At 43.0% G+C, this 27,034-nt stretch overlaps 2 protein-coding genes across 4 annotated transcripts in view; one reads left to right on the top strand and one right to left on the bottom strand.

Moving 5' to 3' along the window:
- The window catches only part of usp34 (ubiquitin specific peptidase 34), a 45,716-nt gene extending 44,077 nt beyond the window's left edge, over nucleotides 1-1,639 (top strand). For both annotated transcript variants that reach the window (XM_062448637.1, XM_062448636.1), the window contains exon 78: nucleotides 3-1,639. In XM_062448637.1, the coding sequence (XP_062304621.1) occupies nucleotides 3-790 (788 nt within the window). In that variant the 3' untranslated portion in view covers nucleotides 791-1,639. The remainder of the gene's footprint in view (nucleotides 1-2) is intronic.
- Nucleotides 1,640-1,759: 120 nt separating this feature from the next.
- The window catches only part of LOC134009009 (protocadherin Fat 1-like), a 29,728-nt gene continuing 4,453 nt past the window's right edge, over nucleotides 1,760-27,034 (bottom strand). The window contains exons 11-17 of one of the 2 annotated variants that reach the window (XM_062448638.1): nucleotides 26,525-26,619; nucleotides 26,242-26,403; nucleotides 25,871-26,059; nucleotides 25,642-25,713; nucleotides 25,457-25,531; nucleotides 24,844-24,907; nucleotides 23,908-24,191 (exon numbers count right to left, since the gene is read on the bottom strand). In XM_062448638.1, coding sequence (XP_062304622.1) covers nucleotides 24,093-24,191; nucleotides 24,844-24,907; nucleotides 25,457-25,531; nucleotides 25,642-25,713; nucleotides 25,871-26,059; nucleotides 26,242-26,403; nucleotides 26,525-26,619 — 756 coding nt within the window. In that variant the 3' untranslated portion in view covers nucleotides 23,908-24,092. Of the gene's footprint in view, nucleotides 2,431-2,521; nucleotides 2,559-23,907; nucleotides 24,192-24,843; nucleotides 24,908-25,456; nucleotides 25,532-25,641; nucleotides 25,714-25,870; nucleotides 26,060-26,241; nucleotides 26,404-26,524; nucleotides 26,620-27,034 lie in introns of those variants that run through there. The other variant, XM_062448639.1, reaches the window with a different exon arrangement.

The raw sequence follows: 27,034 nt of genomic DNA, 5'->3' as shown, positions 1-27,034 counted from the left end.
AGCGGAGGAGGAAGGCGCCACACCAGTGAAGCGCCGGCGGATGAGCAGCGACGACGACCGCCCCGTGGAGGGAACCAGTGTGGGCACGGGTGGGGGTGGCTCCTTGCCTGTCTGCGCCCCCTCCACCTCAGCCTCCACGCTGCCCCCGTGTGCTGATCTGAAGCCCGAGCCCCCGGAGGCCCTGACGCCCGCCAGCACCTCCGACACGGAGACCCGGGACTCCTCCTCCCTCATTGACCCCGGCACTGAGCACGACCCGCCCTCGCCAGACCCTGCCGTCACCGTCGCGGCCAACAACAACAACAGTGCCGCCGTTGACTCCTCCCCCAAGGAGGAGAAAATGGAGGCCTCCTCGTCCTCCTCTTCTTCCTCGTCCTCGTCCTCCTCGTCTTCGGTCCCGGAGAGCGGCGAGCCGTACGGACGAGGGCAGGAGGCGCACTCGTCCCAGTCTCAGCAGATGGCGATGGGAGGAGAGGAGGAGGAGAGGCGGAGGAGGGGAGGGGAAGCCACTTCGGCGGCGACAGAGGAGACGAGGGATGAGGAGGCGGGCCCTAAGACTTGCGGCGGCTCGGCCACACCCACCTCGGAGGAGCCGGCCTTCCCGTCTCCCCTGGGCCTGGTTGGGGAGGGGCCAGAGACTCCGGGATGCAATAGCCACGCCCCCTCTCAGGCTCTATCGAACGCTGCCCCGCCCCCAGACACGCTGGACATGCTCTACAGGACGGTGGAGGCCACCATCGCCGTGGTTACCAAACTATCCGGGAAAGGGCCCTGCCCGTCCTCGTCATGACATCCTCACCATCATCCAAGGCGCCACATGCTCTTTTAAAAATAATTCTCCTTTTTCCGCATTCTTTTTTTTTTTTTTTTTTTTTTTAAGAATTATGCTCTTTGTTAACACTTCCTTTCCCTACTTTTGTGTTTATCTTCTGTCGGCTCCTCTCTGCCCTTTGGGCTCTGCTGCCGATGCCAGTCCAACGTGCATACGGTCGCTCACTTGACCTCGTCTCCTCTGCAGCTTCGATGGCAGCCGCAGTGTACAGTACCTTCCGAGAACAACCTCGGACAAAAACATGCACAGCCTACAATCCACCGGGATGAAAAGATAGTTATACGAGCTATAGCACATTTTTTTTTACGAGCAAAAAAAGAACAGACATTCATTTTCTTCTTTTTTTTTTTACTGATTTCTGAGTTCCATTTGAAGTGATTTATTTGTTTTAAGGTTGCTGTAACGGGGAAAGGTTTACAGAAAATTTTAGTCTCTTCTGTATGTAATTTAATTTTATTGCATTTTTACTGTGTATAAAATTGTGTCCTCCGTGCCAGTTTTGTACTTATTGACGAGGCAAAACTTGCCTTGCTTCTTTCTGTGGTTAATATCCAAACTAAGTTTACTTGTACATTAAAAGAGAACCACAAGAAACTTGATTCTGTAAAGAATCCTCTCTAGTTGTTGCCTGAAGGTGTATATGAAAACTATATATATATATATATATAAATAACTTTATATATATATGGAATATATAAAATGGTGCTTTATTTAACACGATATCTGTGGTTGAAATAAAGCACACTTGATGTAACAGTTGGAGCTTTATTTTATTTACTGAAATACATTCCATAATCTATTATGTCATTTTGCTTATTCTAGTGTTCTGTTCTTTTTTTGGTTTATTTGAATAGATGATAAATTAATAAAAAATACTAATATTAATAATTATGAACCAAACTACATGGAGCAATGATATTTATTTGGTTCTGTCACCACACAGCAAAGTACGTGGTCACTTGCATTCAGAAACACACATTCTAATTTAACAGGATGCTGACAAGGTACCCAAAACACTGTACTAACTAGTTTATAGCCTCACAATGTCTCCTTTTTATACAGTTCTTCCATTGCAAACCTAATACAAGCAGTGTTTGCAGGTCAAGATGGTCATTGTCTTGAATGGGGAAATTTACCACCGAATTCAACCTATTTTCAAAATGAAATTGTTACCCCCTATCATAATGGCTCAATTTTATTGTGCCTTAATAATCTTTGCTGCTGACATTGCTTTGGTAATTACACTCATATTTTATGTTAATGTATTTGTCAAACATTAACATGTCACATTTCTTTACAAATTAACTTGTTAGGTTAACAAACATTTTCAACAGTCTAAATAATTAGTATACTTGTTGTGTTGTTTAGGTGCTGATATATTCATGTTCATATTTTTACAGTCTGGATTATTTTAATATATATATTGTACAGTTACAGTGCAGGATTGCATATGAAAACTGCCATTGGGTTTCAAGGTAACCACACACATTTGAATCGTTTTAGAGAGTAGATGTTTGACTGTCGTCACTGTTGCTGTCCTTGTTCTGGCTGTCAGGCTCGGGCTCAGCCTTCTTTTCAATGCCATGTGATCTCAAACCCTAAAACACATATATGCAAATGACTCGCCTTGAACGCACACATCAGTGCATATTTAAAATCTATAATCTTGTAACACTGATGGGTTCTCACCAGGTTTAAATTTCCTGAGGTCTTTCTGTCTTGGTTTCTAGAGGGATGGAATTGTATTTTTGTTATACACGTAGTCATGCAACATGCCCCATGTTCCCATTATCAGTGCCTCTAGGTTTCATCTTATTCATCAGCATCTTACTTACGTATAACTTTGATTGTCAATGGAAAAGCTCTCCCTGTCTGAATCCTCTGCATTTTTTTTCGTCCTTATGAACCTGGGTGAGATTTTTTTTTTTAAGATTAGTCTGTAGTAATTAAGTGATTCAATTTTCAGATGTGCTGCTGCAAAAAAAGAAATATTCAGACACAAAGGGGGACGAGGTAATAATGTTGTTATACGTAACTATCCTTTCGGAAAGGAGTTTTCAAACTGAAAATTCTCACTTGACGATTGTGTATGTCCCCATCAGAAGCAATCCCAGCATGCTCAGCCCCAGAAGGACTCCCAGGGCGATGACGATGGCATGGTTATCAGACACTTCCTCCGGGTCTTCCTGCAAGTCGTGCTCGAGCCCCGCCCCAAACACCTTCTCAAGTTCCGCCTTGACAGTGGCACTTTCACTTTGCAGCTTCCTGTGAATGACATCATATACAGGCACAGGATGATGTGGCTGACCTTCAGATAACTAACCTAAGACTACTTAGTCTTTCCAAATTGGAAACTGTTGACGTCAAGATCGTCTTTGGTATTCGCTCTGTTCAACGCCACTGTAAACTGCGTGTACAATAAAAACATTTACAACTTTTTACGTTTTAGGACATGTCACCCGTACTTTTTTATCTCCTCAGCAGGGATGACTTTGTCGCCATCTGTGGCAATTATGCTAACAAACGTCTTGACGTTGTTTCTAAATGTTCTTGATTCAGCCTCCCCTCCGTTAGAGCTGGAGACCCTGATGACCCTCACGGTCCAGCCCAGCGCTCTCCCCAAAGACCTGGGAGGAATCGGAAAAGGAGAAAGGCAAGTTAAGAAGAGCGCTCTTCACACAACACACACTGTTCAGGGTTTGGATGAGACATTCATTTGTGTTCTCATACTCTTCCATCTCAGGGATGTTCTTCTCCACTACGTTGGCGGCTCGGTTGAGAGAGATGACCACTACGTCACTGCTGGCACTTCCCTGGACGTCCACCTTGGGGCAGAGCAGATGGAACGTTCCATCAACTGTTTTCACTGCGAGCTATAGCTGTGTTTTTAGGGGCTTTGACCCGACGACTTTCAAATAAATGTTTTATTTGATTCAGGAGTCACTTTCAAAGTGCATAAAGAATGTACATAAAAAATCAAGGATCAGAGTCAACTGTATTCCAACACTAGTATCAGTATTTTATCAAGCACTGTACAATAATCCAATTTCTAACACAGTGTAAAGAAATTTAAAAATGGCAAACAGTGAAGTCAACAAATGCCCCTCATAAGTTGTTTATCACTGACCTGGACCATCGCTGTGGCTTGTAGTCCCACAGGGTCTGTAGCCTTCATGGTCAAAGTGGTTGTCTGTCCTGCCAGTCCCACCGCTGACACCACATACACTTGACCAGTGGAGGGGTCCACGTCAAAGTAGGAACTGGGCTCTGACATACTGTACTGCAGACGCTCACTGTCACCACTGTCAGGGTCTGTGGCCTGGGAGAGAGACAGGATAAGTGTGTGAGTGTGTTTGCATTTGTTTATATATCGTTGTGGGGACAGTTGATTGCTGTGTTGACAGGAAGTTGTTTTTTTAGGTTCTCTAAAGGTTCATGATAAAATTGCACTGGATTATTCTGAATTGACTTCTTTGCATTTAAAGACATTTTCAGGTTTCAGATATAAGTGCTGAAGCTGTTACATTTCCCTACAGTTATATTTGACTGACTGACTGCTCTTGTTGTATTTATATACTCAGCAGCAACAACCAAATTTGTTTTCATAACCTACCTTAACCTGTACCACAGGATACTTGTATGGGACAATGCTGAAGATCTTTGCTTGGTAGGTTCCATCAATAAACTTTGGGGCCTCGTTCACATCCTCAACCTCCACCCTAACCTAAGAGGAAGTTGAAGAGAGTAGAATTTACTTACTGTTATTTAAAAACATAATACAACTGTTAGCCAAGGTCTGCAAATAAACAATGGTTCATACCAATGCAACTGCAGAGGTAGGGGAACTCCTCGTGTCTACTGCTTTCACTTCCAGGATGTACCAATCCTGGCTTTCCTTGTCGAGCGTCTCTTTCGTAAGGAGCGCTCCCTGAGGGTCTATGGTAAACAGGTCAGTGTGTGTCATGAGGACGTAAGAGATGTCATAGAGGCTGCTGCCAGGCGACGCCTTCACCACCCCCACCGCGGCCCCTTCCGGCTGGTTTTCGGCAACGCTGAAGTTGTAGGAGGGGCTCTCGAAGGCCACACCTTCGCTAAGGCTGACAGTCTTCAAGGAGACCAGACCACGAGCTATGAGATGGGAGGGTGACAACATACACGTATGTCCACACAATTAAAAATGGTATTCAGCTGTTTGAGCTGTTGTATGTGACATGATTACGTTATGTACACAAACACTCCAGACAATGCACAGAAGTTCGTTTTTACTGCTGACCTGTGGAGTTCAAGGATGGCAGTCCGTGATCCTGTGCCATGACCGTGAAATCAAGAGCCGTGTCCTCTCTGACATCAGCAAGGTCAGATGCTATGGTTACAACTCCCGTCTTATCATTCAGGGATAGATGAGTAAAGTTGCCTGCAGATAAACTAGGGGGGAAATGAAAAGTCTTGATTATTTACTTTAATTCGATTTATCAATTTACCAATACAAATGTAAATGTAATTGCAGTAGGAAAATGTATTTCTTATTTTGACCACAAACACATTTCTGTACTTTGTGTTCAATGCATAGTTTGTCTCTCTTTTTCTCTATGTGTATGCTTGCCTGCGACTGACCTGTAAGTTATGAGTGAGTTGTTGCCGATGTCCTTATCTGTTGCCAAAAGTGTCAACACCACATCCCCTACTTCAGCATCCTTTACCAGGATGCTCTTTGAGTAGATGGAGGCACTGAACACTGGTGTGTTATCATTCATGTCTGTGACACTCAGTCTGATAGTTGTGATGTTCTGGTGGATAAGGAGGTTATATGACTTATAATGAGCAGAAGCACTTCATTGAGTGGTCAATTTTGGGTGAACTGACCCTTTAAATTCATATTTTGAATAGGCATTTGTTTGGTATCAGTACCTGTCTCTGGGGTGTCCCATTATCTGAGGCAACAATGACTAGCTCATAAACATCCCTGGTCTCTCGATCTAGCGGACCCACAACCAGCAAGGTCCCGTCCTTTAACACAAGAAACACAGACATGTGGCTGTCAAACACTGTTGGACTATAGCTAGCTAATCTCTTTTAGCAGAAAGATTGCCGTTTCTCTGTTATTAAAGATGGCAACCCAGGCAATCCAGGTTTATTAATGGTTATGGAGGATATTTGATCTACCTCTCTGAATTGAAAGAGCGTGCTGGGTGAGGAGATGGAGATGGTAACTTCAGCGTTGGCTCCTATGTCACTGTCCGTGGCCAGGATACGGAGCACCTCTCCTGGGGTCGAGGCTGAGTATTCCCCCTCTGGTACAAAGATCGGATCAGGAAGGTCAATAAACTGGGGGGTGTTGTCATTGTAGTCCAGGACGGTGATGTTGAGCTGGGCTGTAGAGTTCAGTCCATCCACAGGCTGGTCCACTGCTGTAATCTGAGAAGAGCAGGGAGAGGTTGTATTTGTTAATGAACAATGATGGCTTATGTGGTGACTTATCAAAGAAAGTAGCATTTTATAAAAAGGGATTCACCTAGATAGACAGAGGAGAGGGAAGGAAAGAGGAAGAAGGATTGTTAAGGTGCGAGCTAATTCAGCATTGCATTGAAAATACTTTGTTGATGGAATACCAAGATTAACTTCCACAAATAACTCGCTGACGTCTCGTATTGACTGGAAACAGTTGTTACTGCTCGCAAACATCATAAAATGCTAATCAGGGGCCTGCCTACATCATAAAAGGTAGGCTAAATCATGACTTTCTACAGTGCCTACATCAGCATGGCATCGTCATTTTATAGCCACTGACAAACTGTAATATGATGGCGTATGTCAGCTATGTTTACTTTGGAGCATAGGTGGGGAGGAGCTTGGATGTGTGTGATGGAAAGAGGTCCACCCATGCCCATTTAATAAGAGATGAAATCCAATTCTCTATATATGGATTCTTAGTCATACCCAGCAATTAGTGATACCATTGATTTTTAGAGATAACTAAGATTTACCCCAGTTATCATTGGAGTATTTAGGAGTACGTAGAAACAGAAGGTCTTGTGGAGGCCTGTTGTCAGTGTGAGAAGTGTGGTTCTCTACCTGTAAAAGGTAGTTAGCCTTTGTCTCTCTGTCCAAAGTTGCATCTGTGTTAAGCGAAACAACGCCTTGTTTATTGATGTCAAATATATCGCTGGTGAAGACAAAGTGTCCATTGGAGAATCCACCCTGAAGCATGAGATAGGGATACAATAAAAATGTTAGTCTTTGTGAATCAGGAGTCACCATCCATAATAAAATGGAGTGATTTGAGCACACCCACAAAATGTGGTGTCAACTTCTTTTTCCATTAGTTTATGATCACGCTGTGTAATTTTAGAAACCGTCTGTATGGATACATTGTGTAGTGTGTTGTCATTTCCCTGACCTCATCCACATCGGTGACCTCCAGGGTGACGATGGACGATCCGCCCGGAAGGTTCTCGGAGACTGCAACGTCGTAGCTCTCTTGACTGAACCGTGGCGGATTGTCATTCACGTCCTTTACCCTCACCAACACGGTGCTCAACCCTTCCAGCGGGGGAGTCCCTCCATCTTCAGCCTTTACAGTTAGGCTGTACCCCATCACAGACTCATAGTCCAGACCTTGGGCCAGCTGCAGAACACCAGTGGAAGAGTCCAACTCAAAGACCACGGGGGCCGAGGGCGGATCTTGTGTGACGATGCTATAGGATATTCTCCCGTTCAACCCTTCGTCCTCATCTACAGCTGTTAGGTTGATGAGAGCAGTGCCCTTCGAGGTCGTTTCCAAGACCTCAACTTGATATTCCGACTTGGTAAACCGCGGAGAATTGTCATTGACGTCGGACACTTGGATGAGCAAAGAAGCGGTAGCTGATCGTATTGGGCGACCCTGGTCTTGGGCCTCCACCTTTAGGCTATACTCAGCCTGAGTTTCTCTGTCTAACGCACCGGTCAGGGATACTAGACCCGATTCTGGGTCTATAGAGAACTTCCCTTCCCCACCCCTTATGGAATAACGGACATGTCCATTGAAGCCATTGTCTGAATCAGTGGCCGTCATGTTGATCAGATCAGTTCCCACGTCTGTATCCTCGGAGACATTATGTGTGACAGAACTGGAACTGAAAACGGGACTGTTGTCATTGATGTCGATGACCTGGACCTCGACAGTTGCCTCATCGATGTTGGTGCCATCTGAGATGGCGATTCCGACAGAGTAGTTAGTTTGGGTCTCGTAATCCAGTTTCACCTTGGTGGTGAATATGCCATTTGAGTCTATAACGAATGTTTCAGTGTCAGTGAGGACCTGAAGTGTCACAGGGACTACTGATGCCACTGCTATGAAGCCCACCTGGAAACAGAGAAAACAGGGCTGGATTGGTGTATTATTCAAACCCCCTTACAGCGCACAATGGCACAGCCACAATTGACGACTTTATTTACATGTTGGTCATTAAGCAGATGCTTTTATCCAAGGCAACACATATAGAATAGAGTAAAGTAGGCTTAAAGCAGAACATCAATGATTGGAAGTACATGGTTTGGTGGTTAGAGTCAAGAATGACTGTTGACAAGGATGTCAGCTGACATAAACTCTTGATTCAGGTTCCTCAGTCATACTGAACACTGAGTTTCTCAAATAACAACATGAAACAACTTGACTGCAGTCAAGCTTGGCATATTTGTAGAGGTAGGATTTCGTGGCAGGGTGTGGAGAAGCACACCTTGAGGATGGTAACTCCTGGCTCTCTCTCCTCCTCAACGCTGCCATGGTAGCTACTCTGTAGAAACTGGGGTTTGGAATCCCCTGGCGCCAACACCTCCACCAGCACTGATGAGGAACGAGACACTACTCCCCCTGTAGGACAGATAAACAACAGCATATGTAGAACTGTTCTTCAAACTGACTACAGTAGACTATGCTGTCTGTTGTAAGACTGGTAGCCCTAAAAATAAAACTTAAAACTTTCAACAATCAGTTGATGATGTGATTTAATAAAGATCTACAACCTAAAGCATACACACAGGTCTTAACCATCACTGATAGAACTATTTGAAGACCAGGAAAGGACATTGAAAAACACTCACCATCTCTGGCTGCCACATATAGAGAAAACTCTAGAAGCTTGTTCTCCTCCAAGGGAATGGTTTTGATTAGCCGGATCTCTCCGGTAGTGTCATTGATGGAGAAATAGCCCTCTTGGTTCCCCAAGTTTATGCTATACTTGACCAGTCCATTTAGACCAGCATCCGGGTCCGTTGCTTCCACCTAGGAATTGGTAAATCACGTAAATCATGAGGGAGTCATTGTCGAGGGTATTTATGGTCTTGTTACTATGTGGACAGGTTGTTACTGTACTATAACTCTTATCATACACAGCACGGAGGAACCCAGTGGTGACTAATTGAGGTCCCAGGTTTGATAGGCTATCAGCCCTTTGAGTTCTCACCGTGACAACTAGCATTCCCTCAGTCTGGTTTCGAAACACTTTGCCCTCATACTTGGTACTCCCAAATAGTGGACTGTTGTCATTCTCGTCCAGTAGAGTTACATTGACATCAGCGGACACAACACGGTTGGGCGTGTCGACTTCCTGTGCTTCGATCTGAACATTAAGAACGGGGGGAAATATTACAGGGAGGTGTTCTTTGACATACCCAACAGTGCCCTTTGGCACTGACAGTATGATGATAAGATTAGGAATACATATGCAGTTTTTTCCATCAAGTCACACCACATTTGTTCTCTGTAGTCAAGTAGATTCAGTAAGAATTCCCAGTCAATGTTGTGACACTGTTGCAATGTTTAAGAGTCACTCAATGTTGAAAAAAGTAATACCGATTTCTGACCTGAAAGAAGAAGTGTCCAACAGTCTCTCTGTCCAGGTCAGTGGAGGTTTTCACTGTGACAGTGCCATCTAAGCTCACAGAGAAAGGCACTGATTCTGGAAGGAGCCGAAGAGTTCCATTAAATCCACCCTGGCAAAAAAAAAGACTTTTTTTCTATTGTTACTGTCTTGACTACAATAACAGTTAGATACAAATAACACGTTTTGACACACCTAAAGAGTTAATCTAGAAGCTAAGATACTGTGTTTGTGGAATGTTTGTAAAGTGCCTTGTCTTTCTGACTTGCACCATACAGATACCCTATTGGAGTCTTGGAGCTTGTGTCATGGAAGCCTACCTCATCCAGGTCAGTGACTTTTACTCTGAAAACGACAGTGTCTGTCGGTGAATTCTCCAACAGTGTTGCATGGTAGCTGGATTTGTCAAACACAGGGGGGTTGTCATTGGCATCCTCAATGGTGAGAGTCACCACAGCATTGGCCGTTTTAAAACTGTCATCCTCCTGTGCTGCCTGGGAGAAAGTGTCAGACCATGTCATTTCCTGAATTCATTTTTTGCATTATTAATAGAACTGAGTGGCTGTACTGATGTCTTAATAACTAATCTTGGTGAGAAAACATCTGAACAAGAAATGTGCAACGATTAAGTCACTAGTACAGTACAATGTTTGAATTGTGATGGAATATCATGTCCATTGCTAAGTAGGTCTTTACCTTTAATCTGTCAAGGCATGCTTAAAAAAAAGTTATATTTGAAGTTTTAAGGTCAAACGCAGGGTAACTGACTGTACCTTAATGCTGATAGTGACTTCCCCTATCTCTTCTCGGTCCAGTCCGGTCACAACAGAGATGACCCCACTGTTTCCATTGATGTCAAAATGATTCATGTACTTGCTTGGAGTTGCTGAGTAATATTACAAAAGCAACACATAAACAATGTGTAAATACAAGAAAGGCCATTGGTTATGTTGCAATAATGTTATGCACAATATATAGCCTATACTGGTTACATATTAATTCATAGTTCCTCACTATCAGACAGACTTTGAAATTGTAGTCAACATTATGGAAATGACACCTGCATGCAGTACCTGCACTGATACTGTAAACTACCGTCATGTTGATACCAGTGTCGGCATCTTGAGCTTTTATGGCATCTGGCAGAATTGTGGAGAATGCTCCTGTCTGCAGAAGTAATGAATTCATTTCATATGTATTGAATGTTATGTTTTGAAGAATATAGTTTATTGTCTATTGAAACTTTAACCTGAAGGAAAAAACAATGTATAAATATTTCACTCACTTGTTCCTCCTGTATGAAAGCTTTGTAAAGGGCGTGGTCAAAATAGGGGTTCATGTTATCAAAGTCTGTCACCTCAATAAGCACAGTTGCCGTGTTGCTCAAACCTCCATTATCCTGAGATGAAAGACCCCAAAAGCAGAGTAAAGTGTCAGATTGTATAGAGTTCACAGTACACTGATACAGCAGCCATGTGACGATCACAATGGCTAACAGAAGACTCATGTCAATTGATGTGCTATTCTGACATCATAGTCTACCTCTGCCTTTATGGTAATGTTGTAGTTTTTGGCCGTGTTGTAGTTCAGACGTTTGATCAGCCTCACACCTCCATCATTACGCACATTAAAGTTCAGGGATACGGGTGGCTTTAAGATAAAATGGAATTTTACTTAAACAAGTTAAAACAAATGAGTTAAACAACAATGAAACACCTTTTTTGTGATTTCCTTTAATGATGAACTCGAAATCAAGTTTTAACGCTACCCAAAACAAGACTCACCAGTATGGAATACGATACTCTGTTGTTTTCTGAGGTGACATCTGCATCCACAGCTTTGACTCTGAGAACTTCTGTGTCTAGTAGAAATGTCTTAAGGACAAAATTAACAATTAGAAACAATATTACAGTAATTAGACCAATATGTGTTTTCATTTTACTTTGCCCTTGTCTCACCTCAGAAATCGTCTTGCTGTACTCCTTCTGCTCAAATATCGGACTGTTGTCATTTAAATCGGTGATGTTGAGTCTTCGAGTGTTGTTTAGCTAAGAGAAAATAGATGTTCTAACAAACATTTTCTGGCTCACCATAACATGTCATATCACTGTAATTCTTTATTGGTCTCACCTTTCCCAGGTTCACACACATGATTGAATAGTATAACAGTCCCACGGTCTACAAGGAAATTAACATAAGATTAAAAACATTGACACTGTCTCCACAAAAACTGCTCATCCAATCCGACACAAACTAAATCTTGTGAAATATCAAAATATATGTGTATATCAAGCTGTGTCAAAGTTCACTGATATTATAAATCTCACTTGTTTTAGTGCATCTGCATCTAGTTCCATCTTGGTGCGGACGGTTGCAGTTGTATCCCCAGGTGTGTAATCTAGCTCCAGAAACTTAATGTGTTCAGGAAACAGATGCACAACCAGCCTCACAGTGGTGTCAGCTGGGATGCCAGTTAAAACTTCCACGTTCCCTGTTGCCACGAAGAGAAATTATTAAATGTTACCCACCAAAATATTTTTTTGTGGCATATTAGTCAGGGGAGTCAGGTGGCTGAGCGGTGAGGGAATCGGGCTAGTAATCCGAAGGTTGCCAGTTCGATTCCCGGTCATGCAAACTGACGTTGTGTCCTTACTTGCCTCGGGGGAATGTCCTTGTACTTACTGTAAGTCGCTCTGGATAGGAGCGTCTGCTAAATGACTAAATGTAAATATTAGATGAATGCATGCCATATTTTGTGGTCATGTAAATGTTGTATTTTTTACCTGAATAGCCCTCTTCCACAGGCCCCACAATCCCATCTGAACCTCCATCACAGTTTATTGATGATGCACCTGGACAATATAGAAATATCAATGGAATTTGACATACAGCAACACAGGTAATCAATGTAACATAACAAATATGTATTTCATCCAAATTCAATCATATTTTATTACAGTTCAGGACATTAGTCAAGTTGAACTGAGATTAAGGATAAATTAAATGATTAGTCATTCTCTGGTCAGGCACCTTTGCTTTGTATGGGCCACCTTGCTTTGTATGGGGGTCAGATGGCTGAGCGGTTAGGGAATCTGGCTGTTAATCAGAAGATTACCAGTTCGATTCTTGCAGTACCAAATGACGTGTCCTTGGGCAAGGCACTTCACCCTACTTGCTTTGGGGGGAATGTCCCTGTACTTACTGTAAGTCTTTCTGGATCTGAAGAGCATCTGCTAAATGACTAATTGTAAATTGTCTAATTGTTGTGAACTCAATGAAAAACATTTTTCCTGGTAAAAACCACCAAGTACTTTTGGTTGGATTCAAGCCAAACAGGTTAGATTTTCTGTATTCTCAATATAAAGAGGGCAGTTTTTGAGACCTAGGTGTCTTTCAAAAGAATGCTTTGTAAATAAATAAGCAACAGAGACATATAATAAACCATTTAAAACCAGACAATCAACACCAGTCAGAATACAAACTAAGTAAGCAAATAACATGGGAACTTTTAGAAATACTGAATGTTTTCAGACAACATTCCATTTTAGCTTAAGCCTATTAGTGAACGTAGCCTCTGCTTAACTCACCTATAGAAGTACCTCTGACACCATGGGTACATAGAGAAGCAGAGAGGAGTAATATCCATCTGAAATACATTATCCTTGTGTTGTATGGTCGAGGGCTTTCCATCCTAACTGACAACAGTACCGTCCTCACAGTAGCTATTTGATAGACGACAGCGATCCCTTGAATCAAGGAGTATTGAATCGGCCACAGGTTATTGAGTCACTCAGCCATTTTATGACTGGTTGTTAAGAGTTACAAGTTGTTGAGGTATAAAAAGGTCCAAGGGGCACTGACAACACCCTGTTTTTTCCTCAGCTTTCTCACTACAAGATGACATCATTCGGTGTTAAGCTTAAGTTTCGTTTTACCTAAAGAAAATGTTTCTTATTGCTTTTGAGGTTTATTTTGCCCACTAGCCAGATGATCCCATGCAAGAAATTAGGTCTACCGGAGATTGATTTCCATTGAACTTGGCATGGTCATGTCAGAACTGAGATTACTGATCAATAAATGTATACTGTATAACTGGTTTGGGTTCAACATTATGCCAAATAGAATTATATGACCTGGTTACATTAGCTTATTTGCTAAATACATTTTCACTGATGTCTTGTTTTGGAATGACAAGGACCCATCATTGCTGTCCCAAGTTTGGGGATGATGGTAGTCTTCTGTCTGCTGGTTCTGTTAACAGGAATCTGGGGGAGAGGAGGCGGAACAGCATGAACAGGTTAAGCTTACTGGTGGGAATCTTTACCTGAAGATTTGACCACTCCCCCTCCAAGGGAAAGAGGAAATCCTCTCCAGTACCAACAGGTGGCAGCAAAGATTTGGGGCTTCTGTTTTTTTCAGCATGAACTGCACATGTATGTATCCTCGTAACCAGTGGCGGATTTAGTGATTTGGGGGCCCCAGGCAAAGACAGGCATGGGGCCCCCATAACTTCTATTCTCACTCTTTTCAATACATATAATAATTATTAATATAATAATAATAACTAGAGAGGGTACTCTCTAGTTATTATTATTATCTTGCTAGCGTCGGTTGCTGATGAGTCAGTTTATTAACTGTAATTTTTACAACTGATATTTCTGTATATTTGAAATAAAAATGCGTACTTACTATTTATGAAGATTGCATAGATTTAAAAGCATACATTTGTTGATGCTCTTTTACAATTCAAAATACAAAAAGTGAAGTGTAGAATGAAACGGTTGTCTTTTCATTTCCTCTGCAAGAGTTGAAAAGTTGGATCAAACGAAGATATTGGGCAATCCGGTGTAAAACGGTCCTAACCTCTATTACTCTGTCACCTTAAGTTTTTCCCCTCTAGTGATATTTTCAAGCATTTAGCCTACTCATATTGCATTAATTCATTAAGAACCCCCTCTGAAACAAGCTATTGTAACATTGATCACCGGCAGTATTTCAGATGGAATCGCAATTCAAACAGTACCATCTGCTAACTGAAAATATGCCCCCAAAATCTACTAGTAGATACGCTTGACATTTATTTAGGGGGAAATTCAAAAAAAGTTTGCTGGAAGCGATCATCAGTAACAATGCCAAATTTGGTCTCAATCAAGAGCCCTGCGTGGAGAAGCTGACCCCGGTAAATTGTGCTACGAGCAAGCTAGCCTACTGTAGCTGCTGTTGCTAGCCAAACTTCACAGAGCAGCACTTGTGCTGCCCCAGACAGCAAAATGTGTTTGGGCCAGATTTGGACCAGGTCTTCATTAGCATTTGGCGCAGATCCGCTAAACGGACCTGGACCGGGCTCATCCTTTCCAACGGCCCAATACCGGAACAGGTTCGAATTACGGATCAGAGACAGATCTGGGCCAGAAGTGGCCCAGTACAGTTATTAATGCCATGACGTGTGGTGCGGATCTGGCCCAGATCCGCGACTCACATCAAGAGCTCATCTGGCCCTGGTCTGTGATTCATACTTAGGCTATTATGGGCCAAACAAATATCCACGCAATTTGTAATTTTCAAACGTTTTATTTTATTTTAAAACAGGCAAAAGAACATTACAGCATTAAAAAAAACACGGGAATTGTTACGGGAATATGCACCGGTTCATTTAAATTTAATTTCATAGTGTGTTGATGTTGAAGACTATATGTGTATAATACAGTGAGACTTTGGATATGGTACTGACGTCCGAACTAGTTAATGTATTTGGACGTGAGAAGTGGGCGCTAGCAGTAGCTAGCAGCGATCCCCGCAGGCTACTATAGTAGTATTTTGTATTTTTCATAGCTGCTATAGCAGCTATGCTAGCTAACTAGCTATGCTAGCGCTAACATGGCTACGATGTTGCAGCTAACACACAATGGACACGATATTCAGCAATGTTGGTAAATAATAAGCAAAGATAACCGTTTTGGCCTTATGTTCACATTAGTTGTGTAGTTGTGTTGTGTTAGCTAGTTGTGTTGTTTAAAAGAACCTACTGTACCAGCTAACCGTATATGCTACTAGCTTGTCTAGAGGCACGTACGTCTGAGGTTGTCAGAATAATGTGGTGTAAACTAAGTTTGTAAACTTTTATGTTTAATATAAATATTTAACAGACTAACATGACATCAACACCAGTTAACTTTTACATTTTTACTTAGGCCTATAATGCACTTACCAACAATCACAAATCACAACAATCACAAAGACGGTGCAGCCTGCGGTCTTCCACTCTACAGTCAGATAGAGTGGCAGGTTTATGTGGGGGAAAAGCTTTCCGTTAGTTGTGGCGCGTCTGGTCTGCGCAGCTCCCGCGTATCCGGCCCACACCCGCCGGGCGGACTCGATTCAGTTGTGGCGCGTCTGGTCTGTGCAGCTCCCGCGGATCCGGCCCAGAGCCATAGAAAAAGATTTATTATCATCTTTTTCTATGGCTCTGATCCGGCCCACACCCGCCGGGCGGACTCGATTCAGTTGTGGCGCGTCTGGTCTGCGCAGCTCCCGCGGATCCGGCCCAGAGCCATAGAAAAATATTTGTTATCATATTTGTATATGGCTCTGATCCGGCCCACACCCGCCGGGCGGACTCGATTCAGTTGTGGCGCGTCTGGTCTGCGCAGCTGCCCCGGATCGGCGCCGCAACCGCCGGACGGAATGTTACAGCCAGAATTGCTATAGAGGTCTGGCGCAAATTTGGTGCAGATCTGCATAGTGAGTGCGACTGCTGCGCGAATCTGCTGATTCGAAAACGGATCTGGCACAGATGTAAATGCTGGCATCATTGGATACCAGTGGAGAGAAAATTACGTTTCCTTCTGTAGTTTCAATTTGGCAACTACTTGTTTACTCTCCTCTTTTGTCTTTATCTTTTGTGCTCCGTTCGGGGAGTTGCGTTTCATTTAGCAAATTGTTTTTTTCATTCACTTCACTCTTCTACTGTCTACTGTAGGGGAGTCAGGTGGCTGAGCGGTTAGGGAAGCGGGCTAGTAATCTGAAGGTTGCCAGTTCGATTCCCGGCCGTGCAAAATTACAGCATTAAAATCCTTGGGCAAGGCACTTCACCCTACTTGCCTCAGGGGAATGTCCCTGTACTTACTGTAAGTCGCTCTGGATAAGAGCGTCTGATAAATGACTAAATGTAAATGTAATGTAAATGTCTCACCAACTGATATGACGTGCTTTGCTGCGCAGTAGCTGCAATCCACACTAGTATCGGGTGGGAGGGGAAGCCTGCGTTGACACAAATAGAATAAACGCTCTGTTGATTCTTTTGGGGAAAGTTAGGACTTTTAATCGATTTGTATTATAGTTATTATTGATCATATATTATTTTTTATCGAGTCTTTCAAGGGGCCCCTTGTCAGCTGGGAGCCCCCTGGCACCTGGGGGCCCCAGGCGGTTGCCTACTTTGCCTAATGGGTAAGTCCGACCCTGCTCGTAACATCTGTATGTGCAATTTGTACATCTGCTCAAATACATTCATTCATAGACTGCTGTCAGCTTATCCTGCTTACCTTTATATGTGGCTTTTTATTACAAGTTACTTCAATAAGGAGCACTAATAGGAATTGTGTACCCTATGAAAATTATTTTATTTCCCTCTAACTAGAGTCCGACTCTATCGTAGATTTAAAAACATTATCACCACAAGACAATACTGTTTTGTATTTTTTTTTATGTCATACAAAAGCAGATAACGATTTCATAGTCAGATTTTTAACATCAGTATAACCAACACACAAGTTCAAATGCACCAATATCTTATCTATCTTATCTATGTGGCGCTGTGGCTGCATATACATACAGTATATGCAGCCACAGTATGGAGTTAGATTAGTTTCATAATTCACAAACAAACGTAACACGATTCACAAATGTATTTCATGATTCACAAATAAATGTAACGCGATTCACAAATGTATTTCGTGATTCACAAATAAATGACCCCATTACATTTGTTTGCAACCTGACAAACACGAGTTACAAATCGGAGAACACGAGTTACAAATCCCTGCATTTGTGTGTGTGGATTTTTGGAACTTTCCTGACGCAAATGCATTTTTTCTAAAAGATATTCTCTGCAGCCAATCAGATGTCTCTTCCAATGTTAGCCAATCACAGCTTGCTTGCTAAACGTTAGCCTAGGAAACCATAGATATATATAAAGGGTAGATGTCTCGCCCGCGTTGCCGGACAACGGAGTCGAACATAAAAAATATATAATTATTCATAAGTATGCAGTGGCATAACGACATCTCTGACGTTGATAACAAACCAAACCGTTTCAAAATCGGTTGAAAATTGAGCAAGTTATGGTCATTTAAAAAGTACATGTAGCATCAACGCAATGTTATGGGTGAGCGAGTTGACTGTAGCAAGATGGCCGCCATGTGCGGACGTTCTAGACTCCGCCGTAAGACATCTAGTCTTTATATATATCTATGTAGGAAACACTTAAAATGACTAAACATGGATCCTTCTCAAGAATATTCAATCACGTATGATAATCGGTTTAATAAGATTAACAAGCAATATTTCACCTACATGCTACCAAAAGACATTGCTCGTGATCTGAAGGAGACATTTTGTCCGTTATTATGGCAGGTTGTTGAAGTCCACAATAGACACGTTAATGTGATTGGCTAAAATTTGAAGAGACGATCTGATAGGCTGCAGAGAATATCTTTTTGAAAAAAAAAACACACACAAATGCAGGGATTTGTAACTCGTGTTCTCTGATTTGTAACTCGTGTTCTCCGATTTGTAACTCGTGTTCGTCAGGTTGCAAACAAATGTAATGGGGTCATTTATTTGTGAATCGCGTTACATTTGTGAATCACGAAATACATTTGTGAATCGCGTTACATTTATTTGTGAATCGTGAAATACATTTGTGAATCGTGTTACGTTTGTTTGTTTGAATTATGAAACTAATCTAACTCTATAACACAGTGCCACTTAATACAAATAGACAAAAGTGACTGAACGAGTTTACTAACAAAGATTAGTGACAAACCTGGGGCCTGTACTACGAATCAAGATCAACATGCTCTGGATCACTTTCAGTTACCCGGCTACGCGAAGCGTAACAATCGCAATCACGATAAGTGGTATCACGACGGCTGTTATCAACTCTCTAACTCAACCCAGATCTTTCCAATCTAGAGACGTGCGCGTTCACATAAAGGGGCGGTGTTTGCACCGTATGTCCAATCGCAAACATGGACTAAACAAGAGCCGCACATTTACATTTAGTCATTTAGCAGACGCTCTTATCCAGAGCGACTTAAGCCCAATTTATACTTAGGTCGCAGACACTTTTGAAAAGGTCGCCGACAGAAATGACGTCTCGGTCGACACTTTTAACCGTCGCTTAGAAGTGTCGCCTACCAGGAGAAATTTCTACTGGCGCGGATGTCGTCACATAGTGAAAAATTAAAATAGTCAGTTTCTCCGATTGATCACCTAGGCTACAAAGCGTTAACAATGTAACCATAGCTATGAATGTAACGGCAAAATGATTCTGTTTACGTCACGCGAACCTTGAGCACAGGCGACTGTTTTCCGAAGTATAAATGCAGCAGCCTGAGCGACACTTTTTTTTTTCGTCGGCGACCATTTCAAAAGTGTCCGCGACCGAAGTATAAATTAAGCTTTACAGTTCACCCAGGAGGAGCCGACAATAATCTTCCAAACTTTGTCTACTCCTGCGTGAAATATTGTAATACAAACATCAGGAATACAGACATATAATACAGACAAAAATTAACAAAGTCGCTGCTGCCAAGCTGGCAGAAAATAGCAGACGCTGTAAATGCGTAAGCTACATGATACATTGACATGATACATGTGCCTGGGGCACAAGATGTCAATAAGTCATAATTCAAAACAGTAAATAGCAGTAGGCAATACCTACTTGCACATATTTTAAGGCTAACAAGTACAAGGCTGAATTGCCTGAGTCAGTCCTTTTTGTAGGATATTGGTATAGCTACAAAGGGCCTATAGAACAATGAAATTGCTTGCAGCCAACAGGAAGAAAAATAAGGCATGAAAACTGGGGGGGCCCTCCTCCACAGGACTTCACTCCTGCTGAGGAGCTGGCCCTCTCCAGCTATCAGGGTCGCCCCATGATGGAAGGAGTGGAAGGGGGCATTTCTTCAGACCCTGGTGGCAGCAGCTCGGAATCCCAAGCATATGTATGTTTCAAGTATGTGACTATCTATGTGGTCTATGTGACCATGTTCATTCAACAATTATTTATGAATATTGTAGGAGTGAAATGTATTACTGTTCTCTGCAGTGACAGGAAATACAGTGGTGTTGCTGCCACCACCCATTGTTGTCCCACTGTGCCATACAGAGGTAACAGTGAAACTAATAGTCATACGCCAGTATGTATGCCATATGTGGTTGCTGAATATTGATCAAATATGCCATTTACCTTCTCAAGTGGAGGTCCTAGATGATCAGGAAACTGTATCTGCCTGCTCAGAGAGCATTTTGGGGGTACACTTTTGAGTTTTATTTACCACTTGCAACACAGATGGTGAGAGTGTGTGAACGTGTGGCTGTGATTGAAGTGTCTGTAATGACTTGCTAATGGTGGTGGTCTGAACATGAGACACAAGTCCTTACAGTGCTCATTTCAAATATGACTAAATTGATTAAATTGCGGTGTTAAAGGAACGTCTTCCTCCCCCTGAGCCTATAGGCCTCCACTTCAAGGCCAAGACAACGACACAAATTATAAGCAATGAACCTTGAAACACAGTAGTCAAATGGACACCGTCAACTTTCTCCAAGTGTGCCTTGCAAAGGGACAATGTTCTTTGTTTCAGGTTGGAGCAGACAATGTGAGGGCCCTGTATAAAAGAACCCTGGAGCTCGATATAGAGTCAAATATTGTTTTCATTACTAGTTTCCTGTAAATGTATATGTTTAAATGAGCAAATGATGCATTAAGTTGTAAAATATATAATTTGCATACATTTCCAGAACGGAAATCAGAACATTGCATGAAGACAGAATGAAAATCCTTGTTTCATTTTGTCAAGATATTAGAGTCCAAAGTTTTTACAAAGGGCACTTTGGATATCTCTTTCATCACTCCATTAATCAGAATATGGTGGCAACAGCCATTGAAGAAAATCCTTTGCAAATTGCGCGGCAGACCGTGTTCTTGCTCAGGTTCTCCGCATCACCCACACTATAAAAGTAGGTAGCGAAATAACGAAATGCTATAGCTATATAGTGGGACTGTGAGCGCACGGCTTCGATGTGTCGCATTGGCAACATACGGCTCAAGAAGCTGGCAAAGATACGTAATTCCATCTGCTGAGAATCTATATCTTTCATAAAGATACTCATGAGGGAATGCGAAAGGGTTTTGTCGGTCTCTAAATGTTCTTGCTCTTCTGAGCGCACCTCTCACTATCCGCGCACCAAGCTCCACAGGATCTTCTATGAACGGTGACGGCATTATCCTCAAGAATGAGTTAGTGGGCGGGACTTTTATACCGGTTGATCTCTGACCTCCAACTTAACGGCTAACGGCTGCTCCCGACCAGCCGTTAGCCGTTCAGCATGTGTTACCATGGCGACCTACCCCGGTAACAAGTGATCCACCGTCGTAGTACAGAAAACCCTGGGTTGAACCTGAAGTTACCTCGCTAACGGCAAATCTTGATTGGTAGTACAGGCCCCTGGTGATGGGAAACCAATTAGTGTCCATGCTGGATGCCAACCACCGTCCAGCAAAAATAAGAATAAGTGTACCGTACACATAGGATTCACATGGCACTCAAAATCCTATTCTAGTGGCAGCTCCCTTTCTAAGAGAAGGTTTTAGTCCTTTGTTATTACTTCATGATGAAATAATTTCACATTATCTTAGGAGACAACTCCTAGGGTTGTTGGACAGTGGTAAATTGTAGATACTATTTCTTCAAATTACACTTTGTCTCTTTTACTCTCATGCTGAAGCGTGACGTAGAGACGTTCAGAGACAGAATGGCTTTTGATACAGTTTTTGAAACACCTATATTCTAGCCACAAAGTACACATTACAGTAATTAATTTATAAAATGTTGATCTGTTCTTTGAGAAGCATTGTTTGATCACAAGGCTGTAATAGCCATTTCAGATTAATAAAACCCAAAGGGTCTGTAGAAATTAATACATTCAAAGTTCATGTAACTTTGTTTCCGAACCCTTAACGTGTCACATTACTTTACAAATGCAATGAGTTTACATTTACATTTATGCATTTAGCAGACGCTTTTATCCAAAGCGACTTCCAAGAGAGAGCTTTACAAAAGAGGAGTCAGGTGGCTGAGCGGTTAGGGAATCGGGCTAGTAATCCGAAGGTTGCCAGTTCGATTCCCGGTCATGCAAACTGACGTTGTGTCCTTGGGCAAGGCACTTCACCCTACTTGCCTCGGGGGAATGTCCCTGTACTTACTGTAAGTCGCTCTGGATAAGAGTGTCTGCTAAATGACTAAATGTAAATGTTAAAGAGCATAGGTCACTGATCATAACAACGAGATAGCCCCAAACATTGCGAGCAGCCAAAACACTAAGCATACATTGTGAAAAACCAAATAAGTGCCAAAGGGAAGAACCATAAGAGCATGCAGTTAGACAAGTTATAATTGAACAACATGAAACTCAAAATTTGCAAGAGTGTACCTGTAGAAAAACAATCAACAGTAAAATATTTCACAGCGAGTACAAGAATTTAAAACCGTTACAACTAACCAACAAGAGCAACAAGTCTCTCATTACGAGTCATTGTGATCCTGGATGAAACTAACATCAGGTCCAGCCAAGCATTCCTAAGTGCCGTTGTACTCCCGGAACAAGTGCGTCTTGAGCCTTTTCTTGAAGGTGCGGAGACAGTCAGTGGCCCTGATGGATGTGGGGAGTTGATTCCACCATTGGGGGGCCAGACAGGAGAAGAGCTTGTGTTGGGACCGGGCGCTCTTGAGCGGTGGGACAACCAGACGGTTGTCAGAAGAAGACCATAGGTGACGGGGGGGAGGGGGGTGTAAGGCTGGAGGAGAGACTTGATGTAGTCGGGTGCATTCCCGTTCACCGCTCGGAAGGTCAGTACCAGAGTCTTGAATCTGATACGGGCCGTGATGGGAAGCCAGTGGAGGGAGATGAGGAGCGGGGTAACATGGGAGCGTCTGGGTAGATTGAAGTCCAGACAGGCCACCGCGTTCTGAATCCTCTGGAGAGGGCAGGTTGCGCATGCTGGGAGACCGGCGAGCAGCGAGTTGCAGTAGTCCAACTTTGAGAGGACAAGTGCTTGGACTAGCAGCTGGGTGGAATGCTCAGACAGGTATCTCCTGATCTTCCTGATGTTGTAGAGGGTGAATCTACACGACCGGGAGACCGCAGCAATGTGGGCTGTAAGGGAGAGCTCGTCATCCATGGTCCCCCAGAGGTTCCTGGCAGAGGATGAAGGGGTCTCCGTCGCCGATCCCAGGGTGATTGAGAGATCGTGGGAGATGGAGGGTTTGGCCGGGATGATGAGGAGTTCTGTTTTGGCGAGGTTCAGCTGGAGGTGGTGCTCGGTCATCCAGGCGGAGACGTCTGTGAGGCAGGCCTCGACCCTAGCTGAGATCCCCGGATCAGTCGGGGGGAACGACAGGTACAGCTGCGTGTCTTCAGCATAGCAGTGGTAGGAGAAGCCATGGGAGGTGATGATTGGTCCAAGCGAGGTGGTGTAGAGGGAGAAGAGGAGGGTTCCAAGGACGGAGCCCTGTGGGACACCAGTGGAGAGCTGGCGGGGGCCTGACACTTTGCCTCCCCAGGAGACCTGGTAGGATCTTCCCGACAGGTAGGATGAGATCCACTGAAGTGCAGTGCCAGTGATGCCCATCTCAGAAAGTCTGGCCAGAAAGTCTGGCCAGAGTTAAACATTGTCAACAGAATTTTTTTTGGTGTGTGTATCAAGTGTTTTTCTTTTGAGTGTAATTTCCTTGTATAGTCATGGTGCAGGATAGCATATGCAAACAGCAATTGCGTTTAAGTAAACACACATTTGGATATTGTAAAACAGCTTCTCTAATCATCTATAAAACTAGAGCATTGTTATATTGATAATGCAATGTCTGTTAAAGGTACAAGAGGTAATATTTTATAATTAAAAAAAAAAAGTTTTGTCCCTTGTTATTACATGTTAAGATAATGAGGCCCTCTGATGTTTAGCAAGACAGACAGTTCAGTACCAGTGGAATGTCCATTTTAAAACTTGGAGCAGCCCACTACTTTCCAGACAGTTATGTTGTGGCAGTCCTGTTCCAGCCAATTGCCTTAGGTGATGCGGGTCTTCCCCCTGGGCTTGTTTTGTGAAACCACTGTCAATCAAACTCACGCTGGAGGAAAGTGCAGGAGCTGCAGACAATAATTGGGGGCAGTGTTCCTGTGGAAGGGTTGAAGTGAATTGGGTAATCCATGCTCTGTGAAGACACAAAATGACCCACTTTTAATGCACAGATCTAGCCTGACGTTGTCATACTCATAATTCTGGTCAGAATATGAGTCTGAGAACTCTCCGTTGGGCTGTGACTATGGGGCGTGTTTCAAACGAACCTGGAAAACAAATGCCTCTTCGCTCAATTGGATAGATCTACAACCAGTCAGAGCAACGTAGTATGTTAACTTTGACCGAATGCCGTAGGAAGGACGGCAAGAACATATTTTCCATCGACAAATGCCTTGATTGCGTTTCTCTGTTCCTCTTTCAAAATTAATGCGCTGTCGATGTCTTCTAAAACAGACTCGATGGCAGAATCATAACATCCCAGATCTCCAGCAGTAGCCATGTTTGTTCAAAACGAATTCAACTTAAGCGCTCTTTTGTGACGTGGGTGATTACGTTACTGTTGATCATCTGTCCATCATCGTATAAAGCCCGCCCTGGCAATTTCATTGGTCCGCCCAGATTCTGGTTTTCTGTAGTTGTCCCCAATACGAGACCCTCCAGACCCAACTTCCCGACCACATTTTTTTGTGGGCGGGACGAAGTTGGGCTGGCAGCCAGGCTAGCACAGATCAATGTCTTTAAGTACAATCTTATAACACTGATAGGTTTTCACTTGGCTTACTCACTCTGACAGAGCCCCTCCGTTGTGCTACTTCTTCTTCTTCTTTTGGTTTATTGTTTTTCCCACACCTGTGTGAGCATTTTTGGGTGTCATTATTCAAAGTCATTCGATTTTTCAAAGAATCAATAAAAAAGTATTAACCCTTGTGTTCTCCTCGGGTCGTTCTGACCCATCAGTCATTGTGACCCACCGTCGTATTGCGACAACTTTACCGCATACAAAAACAAAGTGAAGCATTTTCTTTTAACCGTCGGGCTGTCTCAGACCCCCCACATTGCGAAGGTTAAAAGAAAAGTATTTTTATTTGTTTTTGTATTGGGTAAAATTGGGTAAACACAATGATGGTTCGTTATGAACCTTTGGGTCATGTGACCCGAAGGCAGCACGAGGGTTAAGGCACAAATGGGGGCAATTACAGGTAAGAACATTATTTTACGTAATCATCCTTTTGGAAAGCAGTATTCAAGTAGGGTACATAGAAAGAAAATTCTCACACGATGCCTTTGAAAATCAACACCAATGGCATAAACAGTCCCAGAAGGACTCCCCATAGTCTGACAACATGCCCCATGGTCCCATTATTCAGGTTTAATCTTATTCATCAGCATCTTACTTACCTATGACTTTGATTGTTTGAATCCTGATAGGTTCTCACCATGTTAAAATGTTCAGAGGTCTTTCCGTCTTGGTTTCTAGAGGGATGTCATTTTATTTTTGTTATTCACGTAATCATGCAACATGTGCCATGTTCCCATTATTCAGTGCCTCTAGGTTTCATCTTATTCATCAGTATCTTACTTACATATTACTTTGATTGTCAATGGCAAAGCTCTCCCTGTCTGAATCCTCTGCATTTCTTTTCGTCCTTATGAACCTGGGTCAGAATTTTTTTGAGATTAGTGTAATTAAGTGATTAGATTTTCAGATGTGCTGCAAATAAAAAATATTCAGACACAAAGGGGGACGAGGTAAGAATGTTGTTTTACGTAACTATCCCTTCGGAAAGGAGTTTTCAAACTATAAATTCTCACTTGACGATTGTGTATGTCCCCATCAGAAGCAATCCCAGCATGCTCAGCCCCAGAAGGACTCCCAGGGCGATGACGATGGCCTGGTTATCAGACGCTTCCACCGGATCATCCTGCACGTCATACTCGAGCCCCGCCCCAAACACCTTCTCAAGTTCCGCCTTGACAGTGGCACTTTCACTTTGCAGCTTCCTGTGAATGACATCATATACAGGCACAGGACGATGTGGCTGACCTTCAGATATCTAACCTCAGACTACTTAGCTTTCCAAATTGGAAACTGTTGACGTCAAGATCGTCTTTAGTATTCACTTTGTTCAACCCCACTTTGCACTTTGTACAATGAAAACTGTTTTAGGATGTGTCGCTCTTACTTTTTGATCTCCAGAGCAGGGATGACTTTGTCGACATCTGTGGCAATTATGCTAACAAACGTCTTGATGTTGTTCCTCAATTTTCTTGATTCAGCCTCTCCACTGTTAGAGCTGGAAACCCTGATGACCCTCACGGTCCAGCCCAGCGCTCTCCCCAAAGACCTGGGAAGAATCGGAAAAGGAAACAGAGGTAGGTTAATTAAAGAGTTGACTGACCAAAACCCACATGGAACAACACACACTGTTCAGGGTTTGGACGAGACATTCATTTGTGTTCTCATACTCTTCCATCTCAGGGATGTTCTTCTCCACTACGTTGGCGGCTTGGTTGAGAGAGATGACCACTACGTCACTGCTGGCACTTCCCTGGACGTCCACCTTGGGGCAGAGCAGATGGAACGTTCCATCAACTGTTTTCACTGGGAGCTTGTCGGAGAAATTTAGAATGTAAGGTTATATTCTGAAAATACTGGTGCTAGCATTCCTTTGTCAGTAGAGAACCCTCTCCCCACATGACCTATAGATGACACTAGGCTTACGTAAACAAACTGACCTAGGTTTACCATTATCATACTAGAGGTGCAATAAACCCTGTGTTGAGTGAATCATATGGTCATGCCTAGGGTCGGAGAACTCTGTAAGTTTCCACGTGCACGCGCACTCTGTCTCTGGGATCGATCATATTGACAGCTGATATGCTGAGGAGGGGATTTCTCACCAATAAAGGGTCTTACCTGAAGACTTGTGAACCAGACAAACTTTGTAGCACAATGGCGTGTGATGCTTTTGTCTC

This window comes from Osmerus eperlanus, chromosome 22 (assembly GCF_963692335.1).
Source record: "Osmerus eperlanus chromosome 22, fOsmEpe2.1, whole genome shotgun sequence".
NCBI classification, from domain to species: Eukaryota; Metazoa; Chordata; class Actinopteri; order Osmeriformes; family Osmeridae; genus Osmerus; species Osmerus eperlanus.
This window is presented reverse-complemented; position numbering and strand designations above follow the sequence as displayed.